Source organism: Pristiophorus japonicus, chromosome 13 (genome assembly GCF_044704955.1).
Source record: "Pristiophorus japonicus isolate sPriJap1 chromosome 13, sPriJap1.hap1, whole genome shotgun sequence".
In the NCBI taxonomy this organism is placed as follows: domain Eukaryota; kingdom Metazoa; phylum Chordata; class Chondrichthyes; family Pristiophoridae; genus Pristiophorus; species Pristiophorus japonicus.
In genome coordinates, this window is record NC_091989.1 from 83,857,301 (window position 1) to 83,885,113 (window position 27,813).

The 27,813-nt window shown below is 48.2% G+C and overlaps 1 protein-coding gene across 1 annotated transcript; it reads right to left on the reverse strand.

Moving 5' to 3' along the window:
- Positions 1–20,956: 20,956 nt before the first annotated feature.
- Positions 20,957–25,930, reverse strand: LOC139278133 (ribonuclease H-like). The gene is made up of 2 exons (XM_070896789.1): positions 25,361–25,930; positions 20,957–20,962 (listed from the first exon to the last, which is right to left on the reverse strand). The coding sequence occupies exons 1-2, from the start codon at positions 25,928–25,930 to the stop codon at positions 20,957–20,959; spliced, it is 576 nt and encodes a 191-aa protein (XP_070752890.1).
- Positions 25,931–27,813: the final 1,883 nt, after the last annotated feature.

Here is a 27,813-nt window from a genome sequence, read left to right on the forward strand (position 1 = left end):
CTTTACATCCTCTCCCCATCCATTCTCCGCTATTTATGTCCTCTCCCCGCCCATTCTCCAGTCTTTATACCCTCTCCCCACCCATTCTCTGCTCTTTATATCCTCTCCCCGCCCATTCTTCCCTCTTTATACCCTCTCCCCGCCCATTATCCAGTCTTTATACCCTCTCCCCACCCATTCTCTGCTCTTTACATCCTCTCCCCACCCATTCTCCGCTCTTTATATCCTCTCCCCGCCCATTCTCCACTCTTTATACCCTTACGCCGGCCATTTTCCACTCTTTATACCCTCTCCCCACCCATTCTCCGCTCTTTATATCCTCTCCCCGCCCATTCTCCACTCTTTATACCCTTACGCCGGCCATTTTACACTCTTTATACCCTCTCCCCACCCATTCTCTGCTCTTTATACCCTCTCCGCAACCATTCTCTGCTCTTTATACCCTTACCCCGGCCATTCTCCACTCTTTATACCCTCTCCCCACCCATTCTCTGCTCTTTATACCCTTACCCCGCCCATTCTCCTCTCTTTATACCCTTACCCCGCCCATTCTCTGCTCTTTATACCCTTACTCCGCCCATTCTCTGCTCTTTATACCCTCTCCCCGCTCATTCTCTGCTCTTTATACCCTTACCCCCCATTCTCTGCTCTTTATACACTTACCCCCCATTCTCTGCTCTTTATACCCTTACCCCGCCCATTCTCCACTCTTTATACCCTCTCCCCGCCCATTCTCTGCTCTTTATACCGTTACCCCAGTCATTCTCTGCTCTTTATACCCTTACCCCGCCCATTCTCCATTCTTTATACCCTCTCCCCACCCATTCTCTGCTCTTTATACCCTTACCCCAGTCATTCTCTGCTTTTTATACACTTACCCCACCCATTCTTTGCTTTTTATACCCCCTCCCCGCCCATTCTCCACTCTTTATATTCTCGCCCCACCCATTCTCTGCTCTTTATACCCTTACCCCACCCATTCTCTGCTCTTTACATCCTCTCCCCACCCATTCTCTGCTCCTTGTATCCTCTCCCCGCCCATTCTCCACTCTTTATACCCTCTCCTCGCCCATTCTCCGCTCTTTATATCCTCTCCCTGCCCATTCTCCACTCTTTATACCCTCTCCCCACCCATTCTCTGCTCTTTATACCCTTACTCCACACATTCTCCGCTCTTTATATCCTCTCCCCGCCCATTCGCCACTCTTTATACCCTTACGCCGGCCATTTTCCACTCTTTATACCCTCTCCCCACCCATTCTCTGCTCTTTATACTCTCTCCCCACCCATTCTCTGCTCTTTATACCCTTACCCCCCATTCGCTGCTCTTTATACACTTACCCCCCATTCTCTGCTCTTTATACCCTTACCCTGCCCATTCTCCACTCTTTATACTCTCTCCCCGCCCATTCTCTGCTCTTTATACCCTTACCCCAGTCATTCTCTGCTCTTTATACCCTTACCCCACCCATTCTCTGCTCTTTATACCCTTAACCCGCCCATTCTCCACTCTTTATATCCTCGCCCCACCCATTCTCTGCTCTTTACATCCTCTCCCCACCCATTCTTTGCTCTTTATATCCTCTCCCCGCCCATTCTCCACTCTTTATATCCTCGCCCCACTCATTCTCTGCTCTTTATACCCTTACCCCGCCCATTCTCTGCTGTTTACATCCTCTCCCCACCCATTCTCTGCTTTTTTACCCACTCCCCGCCCATTCTCCACTCTTTATACCCTCTCCTCGCCCATTCTCCGCTCTTTATATCCTCTCACCGCCCATTCTCCACTCTTTATACCCTCTCCCCACCCATTCTCTGCTCTTTATACCCTTACCCCGGCCATTCTCCACTCTTTATACCCTCTACCCACCCTTTCTCCACTCTTTATACCCTTACCCCGCCCATTCTCCACTCTTTATACCATTACTCCGCCCATTCTCTGCTCTTTATACCCTCTCCCCACCCATTCTCTGCTCTTTATACCCTTACCCCCCATTCTCTGCTCTTTATACCCTTACCCCCCATTCTCTGCTCTTTATACCCTTACCCCACCCATTCTCCGCTCTTTATATCCTCTCCCCGCCCATTCTCCACTCTTTATACCCACTCCCCACCCATTCTCTGTTCTTTATACCCTTACCCCGCCCATTCTCCACTCTTTATACCCTCTCCCCACCCATTCTCTGCGCTTTACATCCTCTCCCCACCCATTCTCTGCTCCTTATATCCTCTCCCCGCCCATTCTCCACTCTTTATATCCTCGCCCCACTCATTCTCTGCTCTTTATACCCTTACCGCTCCCATTCTCTGCTCTTTACATCCTCTCCCCACCCATTCTCTGCTCTTTATACCCTCTCCTCGCCCATTCTCCGCTCTTTATATCCTCTCCCCGCCCATTCTCCACTCTTTATACCCTCTCCCCACCCATTCTCTGCTCTTTATATCCTCTCCCCGCCCATTCTCCACTCTTTAAACCCTCTCCCCACCCATTCTCTGCTCTTTATATCCTCTCCCCGCCCATTCTCCACTCTTTAAACCCTCTCCCCGCCCATTCTCCACTCTTTATACCCTCTCCTCACCCATTCTCCGCTCTTTATATCCTCTCCCCGCCCATTCTCCACTCTTAATACCCTTACGCCGGCCATTTTCCACTCTTTATACCCTCTCCCCACACATTCTCTGCTCTTTATACCCTCTCCCCAACCATTCTCTGCTCTTTATACCCTTACCCCGCCCATTCTCCACTCTTTATACCCTCTCCCCACCCATTCTCTGCTCTTTATACCCTTACCCCGCCCATTCTCCACTCTTTATACCCTTACCCCGCCCATTCTCTGCTTTTTATACCCTTACTCCGCCCATTCTCTGCTCTTTATACCCTCTCCCCGCCCATTCTCTGCTCTTTATACCCTTACCCCCCATTCTCTGCTCTTTATACCCTTACCCCCCATTCTCTGCTCTTTATACCCTTACCCCGCCCATTCTCCACTCTTTATACCCTCTCCCCGCCCATTCTCTGCTCTTTATACCCTTACCCCAGTCATTCTCTGCTCTTTATACCCTTACCCCGCCCATTCTCCACTCTTTATACCCTCTCCCCGCCCATTCTCTGCTCTTTATACCCTTACCCCCCATTCTCTGCTCTTTATACCCTTACCCCTCCCATTCTCCACTCTTTATACCCTCTCCCCGCCCATTCTCTGCTCTTTATACCCTTACCCCACCCATTCTCTGCACTTTATACCCTTACCCCGCCCATTCTCCACTCTTTATACCCTCTCCCCGCCCATTCTCTGCTCTTTATACCCTTACCCCAGTCATTCTCTGCTTTTTATACCCTTACCCCACCCATTCTCTGCTTTTTATACCCCCTCCCCGCCCATTCTCCACTCTTTATATCCTCGCCCCACCCATTCTCTGCTCTTTATACCCTTACCCCACCCATTCTCTGCTCTTTATATCCTCTCACCGCCCATTCTCCACTCTTTATATCCTCGCCCCACTCATTCTCTGCTCTTTATACCCTTACCCCGCCCATTCTCTGCTCTTTACATCCTCTCCCCACCCATTCTCTGCTTTTTTACCCACTCCCCGCCCATTCTCTGCTCTTTACATCCTCTCCTCGCCCATTCTCTGCTCTTTATACCCTCTCCCCACCCATTCTCTGTTCTTTATACCCTTACCCCGGCCATTCTCCACTCTTTATACCCTCTCCCCACCCATTCTCAGCTCTTTATAACCTTACCCCGCCCATTCTCCACTCTTTATACCCTTACCCCGCCCATTCTCTGCTCTTTATACCCTTACTCAGCCCATTCTCTGCTCTTTATACCCTCTCCCCACCCATTCTCTGCTCTTTATACCCTTACCCCCCATTCTCTGCTCTTTATACCCTTACCCCACCCATTCTCCGCTCTTTATACCCTCTCCCCACCCATTCTCTGCTCTTTATACCCTCCCACCGTCCATTCTCTGCTCTTTTTCCCTTACCCCGGCCATTCTCCACTCTTTATACCCTCTCCCCACCCATTCTCTGCTCTTTATACCCTTACCCCGCCCATTCTCCACTCTTTATACCCTTACCTCGCCCATTCTCTGCTCTTTATACCCCCTCCCCGCCCATTCTCCACTCTTTATACCCTCTCGCCACCCATTCTCTGCTCTTTATATCCTCTCCCCGCCCATTCTCCACTCTTTATATCCTCTCCCCACCCATTCTCTGCTCTTTATACCCTTACCCCGCCCATTCTCTGCTCTTTACATCCTCTCCCCACCCATTCTCTGCTCTTTATACCCACTCCCCGCCCATTCTCCACTCTTTATATCCTCTCCTCGCCCATTCTCCGCTCTTTATATCCTCTCCTCGCCCATTCTCCGCTCTTTATATCCTCTCCTCGCCCATTCTCCGCTCTTTATATCCTCTCCCCGCCCATTCTCCACTCTTTATATCCTTTCCCCGCCCATTCTCTGCTCTTTATATCCTCTCCCCGCCCATTCTCCGCTCTTTATCTCCTCTACCCGCCCATTCTCCACTCTTGTGTTGTGTAATGAGAAGTGGTTAATAAACAATCTTGTTGTGCCGGGTCCTTTAAGGAAGAGTGACCATAACATGATTGAATTCTTTATTAAGACGGAAAGTGAAGTAGTCCAATCCGAAACTAGGCTCGTATATCTAAACAAAGGAAACTACGAAGGTATGAGGAATAAATTGGCTATGATAGATTAGGAAGATTCATTAAAAGGCATGACGGTGGTTAGGCAATGGCTAATATTTAAGGAACAAATGCATGAATTGCAACAGTTATACATTCCTTTCTGACGTAAAAACACAAAAGAAAAGTGGCACAATCGTGGCTAACAAAAGAAATTAAGGATAGTATTAGACCAAAGAGGAGTTACACAAAGTTGCCAGAAAAAGTAGCAAGCCTGACGATTGGGAGCAGTTTAGAGTTCAGCAAAAAGGACCAAGAGATTGATTCAGAGGGGAAAAATAGAGTATGTGTAAACTTGCAAGGAACATAAAAACCGACTGCAAAAGTTTCTACAAGTATGTAAAAAAAAAAACGATTAGTGAAGACAAATGTAGATCCTTTACAGACAGAAACGGGAGAATTTGTAATGGGGAACAAGGAAATGGCAGAACAATTAAATAAATACTTTGTTTCTGACTTCATGGAAGAGGGCACAAATAACATCCCAGAGGGTCCAAGGGTCTAGTGAGCTAGAGGAATTAAAGGAAATGATTATTAGTAAGAAAATAGTGCTGGAGCAACTAACGGGACTGAAGAACGATAAATCCCCAGGGCCTGATGATCTGCATCCCAGAATACTAAAAGAGGTAGCCATGGAAATAGTACATGCAATGGTTGTCATCTTCCAAAATTGTACAGATTATGGACCAGTTTCTGCAGATTGGAGGATGGCAAATGTAACCTCACTATTTAAAAAATGAGGGAGAGGGAAAATAGGGAACTACAGACCAGTTAGCCTAACGTTAGTAGTAACGAAAATGCTAGAATCTATTATAAAGGATGTGATAATGGTACAATTAGATAATATCAACGGAATTAAACAAAGTCAACATGGATTTATGAAAGGAAAATTACATTTGACAAACCAACTGGAGCTTTTTGAGGATATAACTGATAAGGGAGAACCAGTGGATGTAGTGTATTTGGATTTTCAGAAGGCCTTTGATAAAGTCCCACATAAGAGGTTAGTGTGCAAAATTAAAGTACATAGGATTGGGATAATGTATTGGCATGGATTGAAAATTGGTTAACTGACAGGAAATAGAGAGTAGGATTAAATGGGTCTTTTTTGGGGTGGTGGGCAGTGACTAGTGGAGTACCACAGGGATCAGTGCTTGGGCCCCAGCTATTCACAATATATATACATGATTTGGATGAGGGAACCAAATGTAATATTTCCAAGTTTGCTGACGACACAAAACTAGGAGGGATTGTGAGTTGTGAGGAGGATGCAAAGACGCTGCAAGGCGATTTAGATAGGTTGAGTGAGTGGTCAAACACATGGCAATTGCAGCATAACTTGGATAAATGTGAAGTTATCCACTTTTGTAGGAAAAACATAAGAAGAAAGTATTATTTAAATGGTGATGGCTTGGGAAAGTGTTGATGTACAGAGGGACCTGGGTGTCCTTGTACACCAGTCATTGAAAGCAAACATGCAGGTGCAGCAAGCAGTTAGGAAGCAAATGGTATGTTGGCCTTCATTTGTAAGTGGATTTGAGTACAGGAGCAAGGATGTCTTACTACAGCTATACAGAGCCTTGGTGAGAGCGCAGCTGGAGTATTGTGTGCAGTTTTGGTCTCCTTACCTAAGAAAGAATATACTTACCATAGAGGAAGTGCAGCGAAGGTTCACCAGACTGATTACTGTGATGGCAGGACTGTCGTATGAGGAGAGATTGTGTCGACTAGGCCTGCATTCACCAGAGTTTAGAAGAATGAGAGGGGACCTCATTGAAATGTAAAAAATTCTGACTGGGTTGGATTGACTGGATGTGGGGAGGATGTTTCCCCGGGGCTGGGAAGTCTCGAACAAGGGGTCACAGTCTCAGGATATGGGGGAGGAAATTTAGGACCGAGATGAGGAGAATTGTTTTCACTCAGAGGAGGTGAACCTGTGGAATTCTCTACCACAGAAGGCTGTGGAGGACAAGTCACTGAATATATTTAAGAGGGAGATTGATAAGAACATAAGAACATAAGAAATAGGAGTAGGAGTAGGCCATACGGTCCCTGGAGCCTGCTCCGCCATTCAATAAGATCATGGCTGATCTGATCATGGACTCAGCTCCACTTCCCTGTTGGCTCCCCAAAACCCCTTATCCCCTTACATAGAAACATAGAAACATAAAAAATAGGTGCAGGAGTAGGCCATTCGGCCATTCGAGCCTGTACCACCATTCAATATGATCATGGCCGATCATGCAACTTCAGTACCCCAATTCTGCCTTCTCTCCCTGCCCCCTGATCCCTTTAGCCGTAAGGGCCACATCTAACTCCCTCTTGAATATATCCAACGAACTGGACTCAACAACTTTCTGTGGTAGAGAATTCCACAGGTTCACCACTCCCTGGGTGAAAAAGTTTCTCCTCATCTCGGTCCAATATGGCTTACCCTTTCCTTATCCTTAGACTGTGACCCCTGGTTCTGGACTTCCCCAACATTGGGAACATTCTTCCTGCATCAAACTTGAACAGTCCTGTCAGAATTTTATATGTTTCTATGAGATCCCCTCTCATTCTTCTAAATTCCAGTGAGTATAAGCCTAGCTGATCCAATCTTTCTTCATATGTCATTACTGCCATCCCAGGAATTCATCTGGTGAATGTTCGCTGTACTCCCTCAATAGCAAGCACGTCCTTCCTCAGATTAGGAGACTAAAACTGAACACAATATTCCAGGTGTGGCCTCACCAAGGTCCTGTACAACTGCAGTAAGACCTCCCTGCTCCTATACTCAAATCCTTTCGCTATGAAGGCCAGCATGCCATTTGCTTTCTTCACTGTCTGCTGTACCTACATGCCTATCTTTGGTGACTGATGTACCATGACACCCAGGTCTCGTTGCACCTTCCCTTTTCCTAATCTGTCACCATTCAGGTAATAATCTGCCTTCCTGTTTTTGCCACCAAAGTGGATAACATCACATTCATCCACATTATACTGCATTGTCATGCATTTGCCCATTCATCTAACCTGCCCAATTCACCCTGCAGCCTCTTAGCATCCTCCTCACAGCTCACACTGCCACCCAACTTAGTGTCATCTGCAAACTTGGAGATATTACATTCAATTCCTTCATCCAAATGATTAATGTATATTGTAAATAGCTGGGGTCCCAGCACTGAACCTTGCTGTACCCCACTAGTCACTGCCTGCCATTCTGAAAAGAACCCGTTTATTCCCACTCTTTGCTTCCTGTCTGCCAACCAGTTCTCTATCCACGTCAATACATTACCCCCAATACCATGTGCCTTAATTTTACACACTAATCTGTTGTGTGGGACCTTGTCAAAAGCCTTTTGAAAGTCCAAATACACCACATCCACTGGTTCGCCCTCATCCACTCTATTAGTTAAATAATAACTTCATGGTGGGGAGGGCAATAATCAAGGGAATAATGGAGGCATGTGAAAAAGGAACGGCAGTAATCATGGGGGATTTTAACCTACATATCGATTGGTCAAATCAAATCGCACGGGGTAGCCTGGAGGAGGAATTCCTAGACTGCATACGGGATTGTTTCTGAGAACAGTATGTTACAGAACCTACAAGGGAGCAAGCTATCTTAGATCTGGTCCTGTGCAATGAGACAGGAATAATAAACGATCTCCTAGTAAAAGATCCTCTCGGAATGAGTGATCATGGTTGAATTTGTAATACAGATTGAGGATGAGGAAGTAGTGTCTCAAACGAGCGTCCTATGCTTAACCAAAGGGGACTACAGTGGGATGAGGGCAGAGTTGGCTAAAGTAGACTGGAAACACGGACTAAACGGTGGCACAATTGAGGAACAGTGGCCAAGGTTAGTGGGAAAATAGAAGATTGGGAAAATTTTAAACGACAGCAAAGAATGACTAAGAAAGCAATAAAGAAAGGAAAGATAGATTACGAAGGTAAACTTGCACAAAACATAAAAACGAATAGTAAAAGCTTTTACAGATATATAAAACGGAAAAGAGTGACTAAAGTAAATGTTAGTCCCTTAGAAGATGAGAAGGGGGATTTAATAATGGGAAATGTGGAAATGGCTGAGACCTTAAACAATTATTTTGCTTCGGTCTTCACAGTGGAAGACACAAAAACCATGCTGGTCACAGGAATGTGGGAAGGGAGGACCTTGAGACAATCACTATCACTCGGGGGGTAGTGCTGGACAGGCTAATGGGACTTAAGGTAGACAAGTCCCCTGGTCCTGATGAAATGCATCCCAGGGTATTAAAAGAGATGGCGGAAGTTATAGCAGATGCATTCGTTATAATCTACCAAAAGTCTCTGGACTCTGGGGAGGTACCAGCGGATTGGAAAGCAGCTAATGTAACGCCTCTGTCTAAAAAAGGGGGCAGACAAAAGGCAGGTAACTATAGGCCAGTTAGTTTAACATCTGTAGTGGGGAAAATGCTTGAAACTATCATTAAGGAAGAAATAGCGGGACATCTAGATAGGAATAGTGCAATCAAGCAGACGCAGCATGGATTCATGAAGGGGAAATAATGTTTAACTAATTTACTGGAATTCTTTGAGGATATAACGAGCATGGTGGATAGAGGTGTACCGATGGATGTGGTGTATTTAGATTTCCAAAAGGCATTCGATAAGGTGCCACACAAAAGGTTACTGCAGAAGATAAAGGTACGCGGAGTCAGAGGAAATGTATTAGCATGGATAGAGAATTGGCTGGCTAACAGAAAGCAGAGAGTCGGGATAAATGGGTCCTTTTCGGGTTGGAAATCGGTGATTAGTGATGTGCCACAGGGATCGGTGCTGGGATCACAACTGTTTACAATTTGAATCCCTCCCCCTTGCACCATTCGCACATGGCACTGGTAGCAATCCTGAGATTACTACCTTTGAGGCCCTACTTTTTAATTTAACTCCTAGCTCTCTAAATTCAGCTTGTAGGACCTCATCCCGTTTTTACCGATATTGTTGGTACCTATAAGCACCACGGCAGCTGGCTGTTCCCCCTCCCCCTCCAGAATGCGCTGCAGCCGCTCCAAGACATCCTTGACCCTTGCACCAGGGAGGCAACATACCATCCTGGAGTCTCGTTTGTGGCCGCAGATTCGCCTATCTGTTCCCCTTACAATAGAATCCCCTACCACTATAGCTCTCCCATTCTTTTTCCTGCCCTCCTGTGCAGCAGAGCCACCCACGGTGCCATGAACTTGGCTGCTGCTGCCTTCCCCTGATGCGTCATCTCCCCAACAGTACCCAAAGTGGTGTATCTGTTTTGGAGGGAGATGACCATTTAAGAAACTGTCTATCTCTGTCTTTAATTTATTCAATGTCCCAGATCCACAGCTCTCTGAGGCACCAAATGCCACAGATTTACAACCCTCTGAGAGAAGAAATTTCTCCTCATCTCAGTTTTAAATGGGCGGTCCCATTCTAAGTTCATGCCCCCTAGTTCTAGTCTTTCCGATCAATGGAAACAACCTCTCTGCATCCACCTTGTCAAACCCCCTCATAATCATACATTTCGATAAGATCACCTCTCATTCTTCTGAAATCCAATGTTTAAAGGTCCAAACTACTCAACCTTTCCTCATAAGTCAATCCCCTTATCTCCGGAATTAATCTAGTGAACCTTCTCTGAACTGTCTCCAAAGCAAGTGTATCCTTTCGTAAATATGGAAACCAAAACTGTACGCAGTACTCAAGGTGTGGCCTCACCAATACCCTGTATAACTGTAGCAAGACTTCCCTGTTTTTATACTCCATCCACTTAGCAATAAAGGCCAAGATTCCATTGGCCTTCCTGATCACTTGCTGTACCTGCATACTATCCTTTTGTGTGTCATGCACCAGGACCCCCAGGTCCCGCTGCACTGCAGCACTTTGCAATCTTTCTCCATTTAAATAACTTGCTCTTTGATTTTTTTCTGCCAAAGTGCATGACCTCACACTTTCCAACATTATACTCCATCTGCCAAATTTTTGCCAACTCACTTAGCCTGTCTATGTCCTTTTGCAGATTTTTGTGTCTTCCTCACACATTGCTTTTCGTCCCATCTTTGTATCATCAGCAAACTTGGCTACGTTACACTCAGTCCCTTCTTCCAAGTCATTAATATAGATTGTAAATAGTGGTGGCCCAGCACTGATCCTGCGGCACCCCATTAGTCATTGATTGCCAACCCGAGAATGCACATTTATCCCGCGTCTCTAGCCAATCCTCTATCCATGCTAATATATTAACCCCAACCCCGTGAACCTTTATCTTGTGCAGTAACCTTTTCTAGATAGATTTCTCGAAATAAAAGGCATCAAGGGGATAAAGCGGTGTTGAGATAGAGGATCAGCCATGATCATATTGAATGGCAGTTCAGACTCGAAGGGCCGAATGGCCTACTACTGCTCCTATTTTCTATGCCTCTATGTTTCTATGTTTCTTTACATCCTCTCCTCCCCGCCCATTCTCCACTCTTTATATCCGGTGAGCACACTGGTGTTAGCTGCGGTTCCTGGTTATAATGGACCATACCCATCGTGGGTCACTTGGTGTTACACACAACGCTTATGCTCCACATGTGCCATGTAATTAATCCTCTTGATGCTCTGCAGGGCCATTGCCAAGAATATTTCCTGGAGAATGTCCCGGAGAATTTCACCCAACCACAGGACCGCTCTGAGCTTGCTGCGACCCTGGGCATGGGTGATGGGCCTCAGTCCGCCCGGAACAGTTCGATGCCCATCAGGACCCAACTGTGCCAACTCCTGTAGCCAGTCGAAATACCTTGAGACTTTGAGGTTTCTGCCTTTCAATGTCATTCCTGTGTGTTTTAGACGTGGTGTTGGTTGGTGTCTAGTGTATTGGACGTCTGGCTTGCCTCTGTAGTGACTTTGTGCCTCTGACAATATCTCCGGCTATGTGTTCATGGCCTTAAAAACTCCCATTAATAGGTTCTTGCACTCAGTGTGGCAGTTCAGTAACCTGCTCCTTCTGGGAAATCGGCCTTCATTCTCAGGCTGTTCTTCGGGATTGAGGAACCCCCCCCTGGGATTGAGGAACCCCCCCCCGGGATTGAGGAAACCCCCCTGGGATTGAGGAACCCCCCCTGGGATTGAGGAACCCCCCCCGGGATTGAGGAACCCCCCCCCTGGGATTGAGGAACCCCCCCCCGGGATTGAGGAACCCCCCTGGGATTGAGGAACCCCCCCCCTGGGATTGAGGAACCCCCCCCGGGATTGAGGAACCCCCCCCCCCTGGGATTGAGGAACCCCCCCCCTGGGATTGAGGAACCCCCCCTGGGATTGAGGAACCCACTCGGGATTGAGGAACCCCCTGGGATTGAGGAACTCCCCCCTGGGATTGAGGAACCCCCCCTCCCTGGGATTGAGGAACCCCTCCCCGGGATTGAGGAACCCCCCCGGGATTGAGGAACCCCCCCCCCCCCTGGGATTGAGGAACCCCCCCCCTCGGGATTGAGGAACCCCCCCCTGGGATTGAGGAACCCCCCCCCGGGATTGAGGAACCCCCCCTGGGATTGAGGAACCCCCCCCCGGGATTGAGGAACCCCCCCCCTGGGATTGAGGAACTCCCCCGGGATTGAGGAACCCCTCCGGGATTGAGGAACCCCTCCCTGGGATTGAGGAACCCCCCCTGGGATTGAGGAACCCCCCCCCCCGGGTTTGAGGAACCCCCCCCCCCCGGGATTGAGGAACCCCCCCCCCTGGGATTGAGGAACCCCCCCCCCCCGGGATTGAGGAACCCCCCCGGGATTGAGGAACCCCCCCCCCCGGGATTGAGGAACCCCCCGCCTCCGGGATTGAAGACCCCCCCCCCGGGATTGAGGAACCCTCCCCCCCCCTAGGATTCATTATCGCTCACCCAACGATTCAGTAGCCAACCCCAGGATTCAGGAGTGCCCCTCCCCCAGGATTGAGTCGCCCCCCCTCTCGGATTCAGGAGACCCCCCTCAGGATTCAGTCCCCCCCCCCAAGGATTCAGTCAACCCCCTCCCCCAAGAATTTAGTAGCCCTCCGCAGGATTCAGTAGCCCCCCCCAGGATTCAGTAGCCCCCCCCCCCCCCCCAGGATTCGGTCGCCCCCCCCCCCCAGAATTCAGTAGCCCACCCCCAGGATTCAAAGACCCCCCCCCCCCCCGGGATTCCTGAGTCCTTGCAACAGAGCCACGGCTGACAACTGCTCTCGACGGGTGCAAGGAGCAGGAAACAATCAGCCCTTTATTACGGTTCGCGTTGCTTTATTGGGACAGGTTCAGCTGGAGGAGCAGTGTTATGATTTCAGTGAGTTAGTCACTTATTTTGGAATGGTCCCACATTCCACTGAAACATTCTGCTCTCTCTTTTATCCCTCATGTGCCTCGTACGCACTCTGGACACTGAGCGAATTACCGTGGGGCAGAGCCTGAGGTCAGCATCTGTACCCTGGAAGGCACTCCAGAGATATTTGGTGCTGTTTGCTGAACTAAGTCCACACTCGCCTATTCCGCCCCGGGCAACACTGTATAGTTTTCATTCACAGTCTACAGGAGAGTCACGTTTTCATTTATTGTACAAAAAGAATATTAGGCAGTCTTCGAATCAACACTCAATCTCTTTCTCCAAATCATCCTATGCTAAGTGTTACAAATATGGACCTCCTCGCCTCCATCAATCTCCCCTTCCCCCCGAACTACTGCCTCACGACCATTTACTCCCTGATTTACATAATCTTATCAGCTCAGTGTCTCCGGGTCCCTCGGGCCCAATCTCTGCGACTTGCTCTATTGCAGTTGTACACAGAAGGTTTTGATTCTTGATACTTTGGGCAATTTCTGGCATTTTGGCCAGTAACTCTGTCTCTCTTTGTCTTTCAAACTAAAACCCTGTGTTGGGTTTTCAGGATTCTCGCTAAGGATCCTCCTTCACTTCATTACAGACCAGGAGATAGAAACATAGAGATTTACAGCGCGGAAGGAGGTCATTTTGGGCCATCGTGTCTGCACCGGCCGACAAAGAGCCACACGGCCCTCGGTCAGCAGCCCTGAAGGTTACATATAAACCTATGAACAATGAACAATGGCAGCAAGGTAAAGAGCACCTGGCCCAACCAGTCTGCCCCATACAACTGCGACATCCCTTCCACCGAAACATTCGATACTCCACCCCAACCCGGAGTCATGTGATCTCCTGGGAGAGGCAAAAACCAGATAAAAACCCAGGCTTATTTGGGGTAAAAAAATCTGGCAAAATTCCACTCCGACCCATCCAGGCGATCGAAATTAGTCCAGGAGATCACCCTGGCCGTATTCTATTCCCTGCAGTACTTACCATCATACCTGCACCAGCCAACAAAAGGTTATCCAGTCTAATCCCAATTACCAGCTCTTGGTCCATAACCCTGCAGGTTACGACACTTTAAATGCCCATCCAAGCACCTTTTAAATGTGGTGAAGGTTTCTGCATCCACCACTCTTCCAGGCAGTAAGTTCCAGACCCCCACAACACTCTGCGTGAAGAAGTCCCCCCCCCTCAAATCCCCTCTGAACCTTCCACCAACCACCTTAAATTATGCCCCCTCGTAATTGACCCCTCCACCAAGGGAAATAGGCCCTTGCTATCCACTATATCCAGGCCCCTCAAAATTTTGTACACCTCAATGAGGTTTCCTCTCAACCTCCTCTGTTCCAATGAGAACAAACCCAGCCTATCCAATCTGTCCTCATAGCTAAGATTCTCCATTCCAGGCAGCATCCTAGTAAATCTCCTCTGCACCCTCTCTAGTGCAGTCACGTCCTTCCTATAATACGGCGACCAGAACTGCATGCAGTACTCCAGCTGTGACCTAACCAGAATATTATACAATTTGCGCATAATCTCCCTGCTCTTGTATTCTATGCCTCGGCCAATAAAGGTAAGCGTTCCGTATGCCTTCTTAACCACCTCTACCACCTGACCTGCTACTTTCAGGCATTTGTGGACAAGAACTCCAAGGTCCGTTTTTTCATCTACACTATTAAGTGGCCTACCGCTTAATGTGTATACCTTTTCCTTATTAGCCCTCCCAAAGTGCATTACCTCACACTTCTCTGAATTAAACTCCATTTGCCACTGCTCAGCCCACCTGACCAGCAGATTGATATCTTCCTGCAGCCCATGACTTTCCTTTTCATTATCAACCACACAGCCAATTTTAGTGTTGTCTGCAAACTTCTTAATCATACTCCCTATATTCAAATCTAAATTATTGATATATATCACAAAAAACAAGGGACCCAGCACTGAGCCCTGCGGAACCCCACTGGAAACATCCTTCCAGTCACAACAACATCCATCAATCATTACCCTAGATATAGAGACATCAATACTACTCTTTATTAACAAATAAATCTTAACATTCCAATACGTGCAACACTGACGGATTGCCGGGAGTGTAATCACAGAAAACTCATCTGGGCTCCCAGTCCCAGTCCCAGCCACCCCCACCCCTCTGCTCCCAGTCCCAGCCCACCCTCTCACTCCCAGTACAAGGGCTCCCCTCTCTGCTCCCAATCCCGCACCCCACCCCGGCTCCCAGTCCCAGACCACCCCACCTCTGCTCCCAGTCCCAGGCACCCTCCTCTGCTCCCAGTCCCAGGAACACCCCTCTGCTCACAGTCCCATCCCCACCCTCCCGCTCCCAGTCCCAGGCACCCACCTCTGCTCCCAGTCCCAGCCCTAATCCGCTCTGCTCCCAGTCCCATCCCCACCCTCCCGCTCCCAGTACCGCACCCCACCCCGGCTCCCAGTCCCAGCCCCACCCCCTCTGCTCGCAGTCCCATCCGCACCCTCTCTGCTCCCAGTCTCAGGGCCTCCCCCCCCGCTCCCAGTTCCAGGGTCGATTCCCCCCCTCACTCCCAGTCCCAGCCCCCACCTCTACTCCCAGCCCTAGCCGCCCCCTCTGCTCCCAGTCCCAGGCACTCCACTCTGCTCCAAGTAGGCACCCCCCCCCCGCACTCCCAGTCCAAGGACCTCCTCTGCCCACAGTCCCTGCCCCCCGCTCTGCTCCCAGTGCCTGCCGCCCCCCTCTGATCCCAGTCCCAGCCACCCCCTCTGCTCCCAGTCCCAGCCACCCCCTCTGCTCCCAGCCACCCCCTCTGCTCCCAGTCCCAGCTACCCCCTCTGCTCCCAGTCTCAGGCACTTCCCTCTGCTCCCAGTCCCAGCTCCACCCCCTCTGCTCCCAGTCTCAGGGCCCCTCCCTCTGCTCCCAGTACCAGGGCCGATCCCTACCTTGCTCCCAGTCCCAGCCCCCCTACTTGTGCTCCCAATCCCAGGCCTCCCCCCCTCTGTTCCCAATCCCAGCGCCCCCCCACCTCTGCTCCCAGTCCCAGGGAACACCCCCCCCCCCCGCACCCAGTCCCAGGGGAATCCCGCTGAGCTCCCTGTCCCTGCCTCCCCCCCACTCCCATTCCAAAGGGTCTCCCCGTCCCCGCTCCCAGTCCCAGGGGAACCCCCTTCTATCCCAGTCCCAGGGGAACCTGCTCTGTCCCAGTGGCAGACACAAGACCCAGTCGCCGTTCCAAGTCCCAGGCACAGGAACAGTCAGCCCCTTCCTCCTGTTATGTTTTGGTGGGTGAATTCTGCCCCCGCTAATCTGGGTCATTAAATGGACACAGGAATGATTAACGTTCTGTCCCCCCTGATAACCAACCATAGAGCAGCATATCTGGGAGTGATGGCCAAATTCTTTCCTATACGTCTCTGGTAGTGAAAACGAAGAGATTATCAGAATATCTTGAACAGAGATGAATCATTTCTACCATTAACAAGAGAACTACAAATGAGACGGGCCATTCAGCACATCTTGAATCATCTATCCAGTGATCCCAGGTCAGACTAAAAACCTTTTCTGAAGTGCAGCCTGTAGTCAATTATTTAAGATGTAATAGCAGCGCATTTGGAAAGCAGTGACAGGATCGGTCCAAGTCAGCATGGATTTATGAAAGGGAAATCATGCTTGACAAATCTTCTAGAGTTTTTTGAGGATGTAACTAGTAGAGTGGGCAAGGGAGAACCAGTGGATGTGATGTATTTGGACTTTCAAAAGGCTTTTGAGAAGGTCCCACACCAGAGATTAATGTGCAAAATTATGGCACATGGCATTGGGGGTAATGTATTGACGTGGATAGAGAACTGGTTGGCAGACAGGAAGCAAAGAGTGGGAATAAACGGGTCCTTTTCAGAATGGCAGGCAGTGAGGTGTCGCAGGGTTCAGTGCTGGGACCCCAGCTATTACAATATACATTCATGATTTAGAGGAAGGAATTGAATGTAATATCTCCAAGTTTGCAGATGACACTAAGCTGGGTGGCAGTGTGAGCTGCGAGGAGGATGCTAAGAGGCTGCAGCGTGACTTGGACAGGTTAGGTGAATGGGCAAATGCATGGCAGATGCAGTATAATGTGGATAAATGTAAGGTTTTCCACTTTGATAGCAAAGACAGGAAGACAGATTATTATCTGAATAGTGACAGATTAGTAAAAGGGGAGGTGCAACGAGACCTGGGTGTCATGGTACATCAGTCATTGAAGGTCAACCTGCAGGTACAGAAGGCAGTAAAGAAAGCAAATGGCACGCTGGCCTTCATAGTGAGGGGATTTGAGTATAGGAGCAGGGAGGTCTTGCTGCAGTTGTACAGGGTCTTGGCGAGACCACACCTTGAGTATTGTGTGCAGTTTTGGTTTTCTAATCTGAGGAAGGACATTCTTGCTATTGAGGGAGTGTAGCGAAGGTTCACCAGACTGATTCCCGGGATGGCAGGAAAGACATGTGTGGAAAGACTGGATCGGCTAGGCTTATATTTACTGGAATTTAGAAGAATGAGAGGGGATCTCATAGACATTCTGACAGGACTGGACAGGTTTAATGCAGGAAGAATGTTCCCGATGTTAGGGAAGTCCAGAACCAGGGGACACAGTCTAAGGATAAGGGGTAAGCCATATAGGACCGAGATGAGGAGAAACGTTTTCACTCAGAGAGTTGTGAACCTGTGGAATTCTCTGCCACAGAAAGTCGTTGAGTCCAGTTCGTTGGACATATTCAAAAGGCCTTTAGATGTGGCCCTTATGGCTAAAGGGATCAGGGGGTATGGAGAGAAAGCAGGAATGGGGTACTAAAGTTGAATGATCAGCCATGATCATATTGAATGGCGGTGCAGGCTCGAACGGCCGAATGGCCTGTTCCTGCACCTATTTTCTATGTTTCTATGTTTCTATGTTTCATATAGGGTTATTCATTTGCTCCAAGACCTCCTTCTCTTTTGATTGCTGATTGGTCTGCTTATTCAGTGTTTTTGTCAGATGCTCTCATTCACTGCTCAATAGTGTCTTTAGGTGTGTTGCACTCTGGACATTCACTTTGCATGTCATTACTTGAAACCTTTCTCTCTTCCCATTTTCATTCTGAACGTAACTCATTATCTGGCTACCCCAGAGCTCACTCAGCAACTCAGTAACTCATGGTCTACAGGGCTGTAGTGATACCCGCCCTCTGTATGGCTCAGAGACATGGACCATATGCAGTAGGCACCTCAAATCGCTGGAGAAATACCACCAACAATGTCTCTGCAAGATGCTGCAAATCCCCTGGGAGGACAGATGCACCAACGTCAGTGTTCTCGAGCAGACGAACATCCCCAGCATCGAAGCACTGACCACACGCGACCAGCTCCGTTGGGCGGTCCATATCATCTGCAAAGCAAGCGCTCTACTTGGAACTCCTACACGGCAAGCGAGGCCCAGGTGGGCAGAGGAAACGTTTCAAGGACACCCTCAAAGCCTCCTTGATAAAGTGCAACATCCCCACTGACACCTGGAAGACCCTGGCCAAAGACCGCCCTAAGTGGAGGAAGTGCATCCAGGATTTAAACACCTCTCCACCCGCTCCCCCCAAAAACGACGTGAAATGGTTCCAATTCAAAATCCAATTGGCCTGTGCGGTGAGGGTCACGTCCAATGATCTGTCAATATATTTATTTTTGCAAGAGATTGGCTGGCGACGTTGGAGACAACGGGACAGGAATGAGCAGGAGACAGCGGCAGCCAGAGCAGCCCAAGGGCAACTTTAGAGAGCTCCAAGGCCCTGTGCAACCTTATTGTATGATTTGCAAACGGTGTCCGCAAGTGCTTCAATCCTGAGACCACACTTCCGCGATAATATAAACATTTGTTTTCTGTCTGTGCTGGATATATGCAACCATTTAAATAAAGGTTGTTCGAGCTGCCTCCTTTCTGTCTGGGCTATTTTGTCGAGCTCCCACCTTGTGTGTCCCCAGAGCCGCTTCAGAAAATATGGTCACACAAGATTATGCTCGCCAATCGGTTGTATTTCATCATCTGTACAACTTGATGTATGGAAATAAAAGGAGTTATGTGAACTTCAATCGATGTTTACTGTCTCTGGTTGGCAATCAGTGCCTAGTGGGGTGCCGCAGGGATCAGTGCTGGGACCACAACTATTTACAATCTACATTAACGACTTGGAAGAAGGGACTGAGTGTAACGTAGCCAAGGTTGCTGAAGATACAAAGATTGGAGGAAAAGCAATGTGTGAGGAGGACACATAAAAGCTGCAAAAGGACATAGACAGGCTAAGTGAGTGGGCAAAAATTTTGCAGATGGAGTATAATGTGGGAAAGTGTAAGGTCATGCACTTTGGCAGAATAAAATCGAAGAGCAAGTTATTATTTAAATTGAGAAAAATTGTGAAGTGCTGCACTATAGCAGGACCTGGTGCATGAAACATAAAAGGTTAGTATGCAGGTACAGCAAGTGATCAGTAAGGCCAATGGAATCTTGGCCTTTATTGCAAAGAGGATGGAGTATAAAAGCAGTTAAGTCTTGCTACAGTTATACAGGGTGTTGTTGAGGCCACACCTGGAATACTGCGTGCAGTTTTGGTTTCCATATTTAATAAAGGATATACTTGCTTTAGAGGCAGTTCAGAGAAGATTCACAAGGTTGATTCTGGAGATGAGGGGGTTGACTTATGAAGAAAGGTTTGGCCTCTATTCATTGGAATTCAGAAGAATGAGAGGTGATCTTATCGAAACCTATGAGTATGAGGGGGCTTGACAAGGTTGATGGAGAGAGGATGTATCCACTGAGAGGGAAGAGTAGAACTCGGGGGCATAATGTTAGAGTAAGGGGCTGCCTTACTCTAACATTGAGATAAGGAGGAATTTCTTCTCTTAGACGGTTGTAAATCTGTGGAATTCGATGAATCAGAGAGTTGTGGAAGCTGGGTTATTGAACAAATTTAAGGCAGAGATAGACAGTTTCTTAAACGATAAGGGAGCAAAGGGTTATGGGGAGCGGGCAGGGAAGTGGACCTGAGTCCATGATCGGATCAGCCATGATTGTATTAAATGGCGGAGCAGGCTACGGCTCCTGCTCCTATTTCTTATGTTCTTATTTGAGAAATAAGAGGGGACCAAGGACAATTCCTTGGGGGACACCAGAGGTAACGATGCAGGCGTGGGAAGAGAAGCCGTTGCAGGAGATTTTCTGACTACGATTAGATAGATAAGACAGGAACCAAGCGAGTGCAGTCCCACCCAGCTGGACGATGGTGGAGAGGTGTTGGAGGAGGATGGAGTGGTCAACCGTGTCAAGGGCTGCAGACAGGTCGAGAAGGACGAGGAGGGATAGTTTACCTTTGTCACACTCACAAAGGATGCCATTTGTGACTTTGATGAGAGCCGTTTTGGTACTGTGGCAGGGTCGAAAACCAGATTGAAGGGATTCAAACATGGAATTCATGGAAAGATGATCATGGATTTGGGAGGCAACAACACTTTCAACTACTTTGGACAGGAAAGGGAAGTTGGAGATGGGGTGATAGCTTGCAAGCAAAGTGGGGTCAAGGGTTTTTTGAGGAGATAGGGTGATGACGGCAGGTTTGAAGAAGAGGGAAACAGTACATGAGGAGAGAGAACCGTTAACAATGTCGGTTAACTTGGGAGCTGAAAAAGGAAATTTAGTAGGAATAGGATCAAGGGAGCAGGAAGTGGGTCACGTGGACAAGATAAGTATGGGAAGATTAAGAGGGGAGATCAAAGAGAAAGTAGAGAAATGTATGAGTTGAGGGCTGGGGCAGGTGGGAGCCTCAGAGGAAGTTTGGCACTGTGGGCTCGGGAAGGAAGGGAACTCGCAGAGGCAGCTGATCGGATGGTCTCCGGCCACACTCACAAAGGATGTCATTTGTGGCTTAACAAGGCATCAAATCTGGAGGTAACAAAGGCATGGGTGAGGGTTTCAGCAGATGAGCTGAGGGCAGGGAGGGGACTTGTGGTATTATTGTATCCAGTGTAAGCTTATTCCTGTATTCATGCCCCTCAGTAAATGAAAACTCAGGACCAAGAGCAGGGTGCAGGTGAAGTGAGCTTCAAGGTTGGAGAATCATTTGATCAGGATCCACAGACATAATTCAGTCCTCAATTAAAGTCGAACTGTTGTGGGCGAATTCCAATGTGTAAATAATTGAGTCCACTCACTAGTCTGTCAAGGGTAAAGAGTCAAACAGTTTATTAAGGTTTACCTAAAGGCTGATCACGGAGTACAGTTTAGAGTTCCATAACTCGTGCCTGGCTGTCTTGGAGTCTGACTTTCAGCGTTCTGTATTTAAGCTTACAAACCACAAGCGCGTGCATCATTGTTCCATCAGACCGCAATATCCTTTTGACATTTACAATGTCTCTAATAATATCGGAACTTTCCATTTAGCTACAACTCAAGCAGAGACGTCATCCTGTTATTTCACACCTTAGCATCACGTGACATATTTCCACAGCCATCTCGAAGGTGCAGCTGGCTCGGTGACCGATACTTCGTGACCATGGCAGATGCTCTTATCGATAGAGACGCACCATTCATCTTGACCTGCGGTTGCTACTAATTTTGCCTAAACCGTCTGAGCTGTGGTTTCGAGCAACTGCGCTTAGCTGTGTGCAAAGCTCGTGTGCAAATATGTCTGGCCTACTTTGCTTTTAGCTTGTTGTTGTGAGGCAGTAATGTCTTGACTACTTATTCTTAGCCATAAAGCTATGCTTCTACTGAATGCGATTTCTAAAAATCCACTTCAAATCCCCCTTTGGTCCTTGGCTACCCCAGCCCATGAGACCATACTAAACTAAGTTATAGCAATTCACATCACCCCCTGTTCGATGATCAGCCAATGGGTTGGGAGGAATCGGTGCGTGATGTCAGTGGTTAAATTCCACTATCCATCAGCTTCTTACTTTCCTCAGGTACTTTTAATATCCACTGGGCACGGCGCCTGGCCTGGCGTCTTCTCAAAATGAGCAGAACATAAAAGCATATCCAAGTGCCAAGACTAATTGTACTGCCACCGATTATGTGTGATATGATACATATCCATGGAGGGATATTAACGTTCAGTCCCCAGTTCCATGCCTTCTTGTACCAGGGGGTACGTTGAAGGTCTTTTGCAATGTCCTTGCTCAGTTCGCACAACTCCTGTTTGAGCTTGTGGTATCATTTGATGCTCGCCAGCAGAGGATCCTTAATGTCTCTCAGGTCCTAGGGCAGGTGGGATATTGGTGCAACCAGTTCACTTTCATATTGGTATAAATCTTGTTTAATCTCATCAGTCAGGTTCCGGGTAATAGTTTCTCGAGCATGGATATACGTCATTTGTCCTCGTCCGATTGTTACCAGTAGCCTCGGGGTGAAGCAGAAGTTGGGGTTAGTGACAATACATTGATAAATACCATAGTCATAAGTTGGTTGGTTGGTTACCACACAGTATTACCTCTTCCTCCGGTAGGCTGAGTGGGTGTATTCGGATTCTGATGGGCTTATTTCTAAGACACACCCAATGGTTTGATTAAATTCACACCCATCCTCACTTCCCCAGCCTACTGGATGTGGACATATAGTTAGGCTTCCTACACTGCGGCACCCTGTTAATGAGACCCCTCTCATGGTTCCATTCCATTTGATCGCATACTTATCCATAGGGTAGTACCGCATATAGTTCTCGCCCCGGATGAGTCCCAAGTTGTCTACCTCAAACTGTGGATATGGTCCCGATTCTCCCTTCGCCATCACTGGAATCATTAGGACCTTTTCCACCAGGGCTGAATGTGAGTCTGTGCACCCACCAGTCACAGGAAAGACCCGAGTCATTCCATTCAGGGTGCACGCGTCTAACGACCCTGGGTGTTGTGCTAGGCAGAACAAGTGGGTACCATTTATCCAATCTGGGACTTCGCCTCGGTGTATTTGGTCATGGTTCTCTCTGACCTGTCATAGAAACATAGACATAGAACATAGAAACATAGAAAATAGATGCAGGAGTAGGCCATTCGGCCCTTCAAACCTGCACCACCATTCAATGAGTTCATGGCTGAACATGCAACTTCAGTACCCCATTCCTGCTTTCTTGCCATATCCCTTGATCCCTCGAGTAGTAAGGACTACATCTAACTCCTTTTTGAATATATTTAGTGAATTGGCCAACCATCCAACCCCCGTAAGCATGGCAGAGGTCTCGCTGAACCTCTGCCTTTTCCGCATTGAGTTCTCAGTCAATCAGGCGGTTAATAGTGACAGCATGGCCCTCCAGGACTGAAATCCCTTTGACTAAGGTCACTGCTGCCCCATCGTCTTCCCGCACAGCCCCTTTGGCTGCATCTGTCTGTCTCTGCAACATCTTCCTGACTGTGTCTTTAAGGCTTTCCGATTGTTCCTGTATAGCTTATATGTCTAGGGCATTTACAAATGAGGTTCCCGTGTTGACTCCTGTTAAGACGTCCTTAATTAGACCCCGTTTCTGTCTGTGGGTCTGACCCGCTCTCAGAGGGCTCCGGTATCTGGATGCCCCTGAGGCATCTCGGGATTCTTTCAATTCTATCTTAGGCATTCGGGTATACAATGCTCGCACCTTCGGGTCACATTTCTCTGGAAACCTTATATCCGTTAGGTTCACTATCACGGGTAATATTTCATGGTGCACATTTTCATACAATTGGCTAGAGACATGACCCGTCTTTATAAATGCAATTGTAATACCTGGGTTGAAATGTTCGTTCTGCCCTGACGCATACCGTACTGGCATCAGGCTTCTGATTTCTAACATGTGAATCTATGTCATAGTATTCTTCCATTCTTTTTGCATAAGATTCCTCAAAGTTCTTATGGTCATAATAATGATCACGATAATAGTTACGATCGCTAAGGGGTGTCCATATAGAGACACTAGCAAGGTTACAGGATCTACATGCCGTTTAGTGGGATATCACAGAGATTCCGAACATTTTCGATTGGACCTCCTTGCATCTTCAGATGGTGCCATTTGGTGGCAGACCAAAGTCCACCAGACTTCCTTCTGACTGAAAGATCCCCGATATGTGGATTCCATCTCCCACAATTATTTGACTGAATTCGGGATTTGTTGGGTCTTCCTCGTGGTGTTGAAACGTTGTCTGGATCATCCATAACAGTATCTTCATCCGCCAGGCCATCCTGTAAAAGGGGTGGATGCCCTTGGGCTGCCCACTACATGTCAGTGTAGCTTTTCAACTGGGACCAATGTTTCCACCGTCCTACTCTATTCATATTCACACATGCACACGTATCACCACTGATCAATATCTCGTATGGTCCTGATCACCGCGGCGTGAATCCGGTTTGTCCCGGTAACCCCTTAACCATGACTTTCTCCCCCACTTGGGGAAGGTTTGCCGGCAACTCTACCTCTTCTAGCTCGTCCCGGCCTGCCTGTCGTTCTCTTACTTCCTGTCTCATATCCTTAAGTTGCTTACTCTCCATTACATATATTTTTATTACCTTCGGGCAGTCGCATTGCCCAACCAGTCATAAGTTCATACAGAGTTAATCCTGTCGTCCGGTTAGGGGTTGCCCTTTGTCTCATCAGGTTAGCAGGCAGCAGCTCAGCCCAAGCCTGTTCAGTTTCTTGGATGGCTTTTGACAGGGCTGTCTTTATTGTCTGATTCATCCGTTCTACCATTCCCGAACTCTGCAGGTGGTAGGTGATGTGAAATTTTTGTTTGAGTAATTTCATCCTGTGCAGTGGGTTCCCTGATCGGAGTCTATTTGAGTAGGGATGCCCCAGCGGGGAATCACCTCCTCGGCTAAGATATGAGCTACTGTGGTTGCGGTGCAGTTTCGGGTAGCGAAAGTTTTCACCCACCAGGTAAACAAATCAATTATTACTAGACAGTACTTCTTTCCTCTAGAGCTTGGCAATGGTCCCGTGAAATCAATTTGTATATTCTCCCATGGCCCTTGCGGCCGGGGTTGATGGGCCATTCTGATTTTTATGGCCTTTCCCAGATTATGCTGGGCACATGCAATGCATTGCTGGCAATATGTAGCCATGTCTCGTCCCAAGCCTGGCCACCACCAATCCCTAGAGATATTACTGATCATGGTATTTCGCCCCGCGTGGCTAATGCCAAGATGTAATTCTATGAGTGTTTTTTGTATACATGTGGGGGCTGCCACTCTTCCATTTTTGCTCCATATGATGTCCTGGTCTGGCGCAGCTCCCCACTTTTCCCATGCTGTTTTCTCCACGTCCCGTACATCCCTGTGAAATTTTACTCTATCAGTGTCCTCCTTAGTTATCATTCTACTCACTGATTCCTCCCTGGCTTCTGACGTTATCGCCGCCTCCTGGGCTGCCTTATCTGCTGCCTTGTTTCCCCTCTGGATATCGTCCACCACTTTCTGGTGGGCTTTAACCTTTATTACTGCCGCCTGGGCGGGTTTACTAGCAGCATGTAATAGTAGCCTGATCCGGTCTTCTTGTTTGATGGCTTCGCCGCCCGAGGTGACGAATCCCTGTCTTCCCCATGCGGTCATGTAGTCATGGACTACTCCAAAGGCATAGTGACTATCCGTGTAGATATTCGCCCGTTTACCTTCGGCCAGCTGGAGCGCCTCAGTCAGCGTGGTCAGTTCTGCCACCTGTGCGGGGATTCGTCCGTCCATTCCCCCACTGAGGACAGTCTCCAGAGCTCCGTTGACCACCGCCCACCCTGTATGTGGGGTCCCTTGGATGTATTTGTGGGACCCGTCCACATAAAGAGTTAAATCAGGGTCCTCGAGTGGGACCTCACATGTTTCCGGGTGAGTCCTCCCACTCTCGGGCGTGACAATCATGAGGTTTACCCATAGCCAGGAGACCCTCTGCAGGGTTTTCCCCATATCTCGTACTATTTTCACGGACCCATCATGGGGGAGTAAAACTGTCTCCCCTTCAGCTCTGCGTACATTGGAAACGGATCTTAGTTTCCCGGTGTTGAGCATTTCTACCTGAGTGTGTTTGGTGTGCAGTACAATCTCCCCCCTCATCACTGACTTTCACTGCCCACGCTGCACAGTCCAGAGCCGCTGCACACCTGGACAGATCGGCTGCTGTGGGTAACTTTTGGGTTGAGAAATAGGCTACAGGATGCATCCTGTCCACATGCATCTGAGTGATCACTGCCCCGTAAAACCCCTCCTCATTCTCACATTAAATGTGGAAAGGTATTTCCATGTTTGGGAGTCCCAGGCCGGGTGCCTTCAGATTGCCATATGCTGTTTCCTGCTCCGGGCCCCACTCTACACTCTTTAGGGAGGGTTTCCCCCCTTCCCCCAGTTTCGGTGTTGGTTCTGCAATTGCTGCGAAGTTGACTATCAAGTTTCTGCAGTAATTAATGAGTCCCAGTACTTTCTCTACTGCTCAGACTGTCTTTGGGTGGGGCCTGATTCTGATAGCTTCTTTCCTATCTTCAGACATTGTTCTAGTCCCTTGTGATTTCTCATGTCCCAAATATTGTAGCACTGTCTGTCCGATCTGAGTTTTCTTGGGATTTGCTTTAAATCCCACCCTTTGTATCTTTTCTAAGATTTCTATAAGCGCGCCCGTGTGCCCCCGTTCATCCTCCGAGGCGATCAGCAAGTCATCCACATACTGGAGGACTGTGCTTCTGTAAGGGGTTAGGTTCACCTCTTCTAGGGCTCGACTCATAGCCCGGTGAAATATTGCTGGACTATTGTGGAATTCCTGGGGCAGTATACCCGTGTCCAGGTATACTCCTGATCACCTACAGTAAAGGCAAATTTATCTTGGGATTCTCGTGCCAAGGGTATGGACCAGAATCCATTGGCTATATCCAGTACTCTGAATATTTTGTGTTCTGGTTTCAGCCCATTAAAGATTGTGGCCGGGCTAGCCACAATGGGGTGCAGTTGGGGTGTTACTTTATTCAGGATCGTGTAATCTATGGTCAGCCGGTATGAGCCATCTGGCTTATTGACTGGCCATACAGGTGAATTGATGGTACTTTCAGCTTTCCGGAGAAACCACTATCCAATAGATCCTGTGCAATTTGTTTGACTGCCTCCTGGGCTTCGGGTCTTATTGGGTATTGCTTATGAGGAGTGTGCTTAGGTCCTGGGACAATGGTTGGGTTGGTTTCTACCAGTCCACAAACTTGTGTGGACTGTGCCCACACTCCATCAACCTGCAGACACACCGGGCCATACACTTTTAATGTATCCCAATCCCTGGTGAGGAGTTGTACACTCCCCACCTTTGTATGGTTTTCCAATTTATTTTGTTCCCCGAAGGTAGTAGTTTTGCGCCCATTTGGGCATCTCCAAACTATTTTCTTCCCCTAATCAACGTTCCTAATTGTTCTAGGAGATCGATTCCTAATATTGTTCCATCATTATTTGGGCACACATAAAATTGTGCAGGGATTAGGATCCCTGCCATATCCAATAAAATTACTTTGCTTAGGTGTGCCCGGGTGGCAGATCCATCAACCCCTGTGATTAAATGTTCTCTTCAAATGAAGAAAAATCTCCAATATTAAAAGCGAGTTCACAGCTGGCTGTGAAAGAGTTAACTTCCTTTGTTTTGAAAGTCGACAAAGACAGACACCATCAATCAATGTCAACTTTCGCCCACAGCTCGCAGTCTTTTCAGTTTAAAAAAACCCTTCCCTTACTGGCAGTGCGTTCCAGACTCCCATCACTTCCTTTGTTTCGCGGGTGGGTCGTCTGGTTTCCAATTTTGTTTAATCATTATTTCAATTCGT

What these genes read in the sequence shown, in the direction of transcription:
- LOC139278133 (XM_070896789.1), bottom strand. Translation starts at nt 25,930, where the DNA reads ATGGGGAAAACCCTGCAGAGGGTCTCCTGGCTATGGGTAAACCTCATG.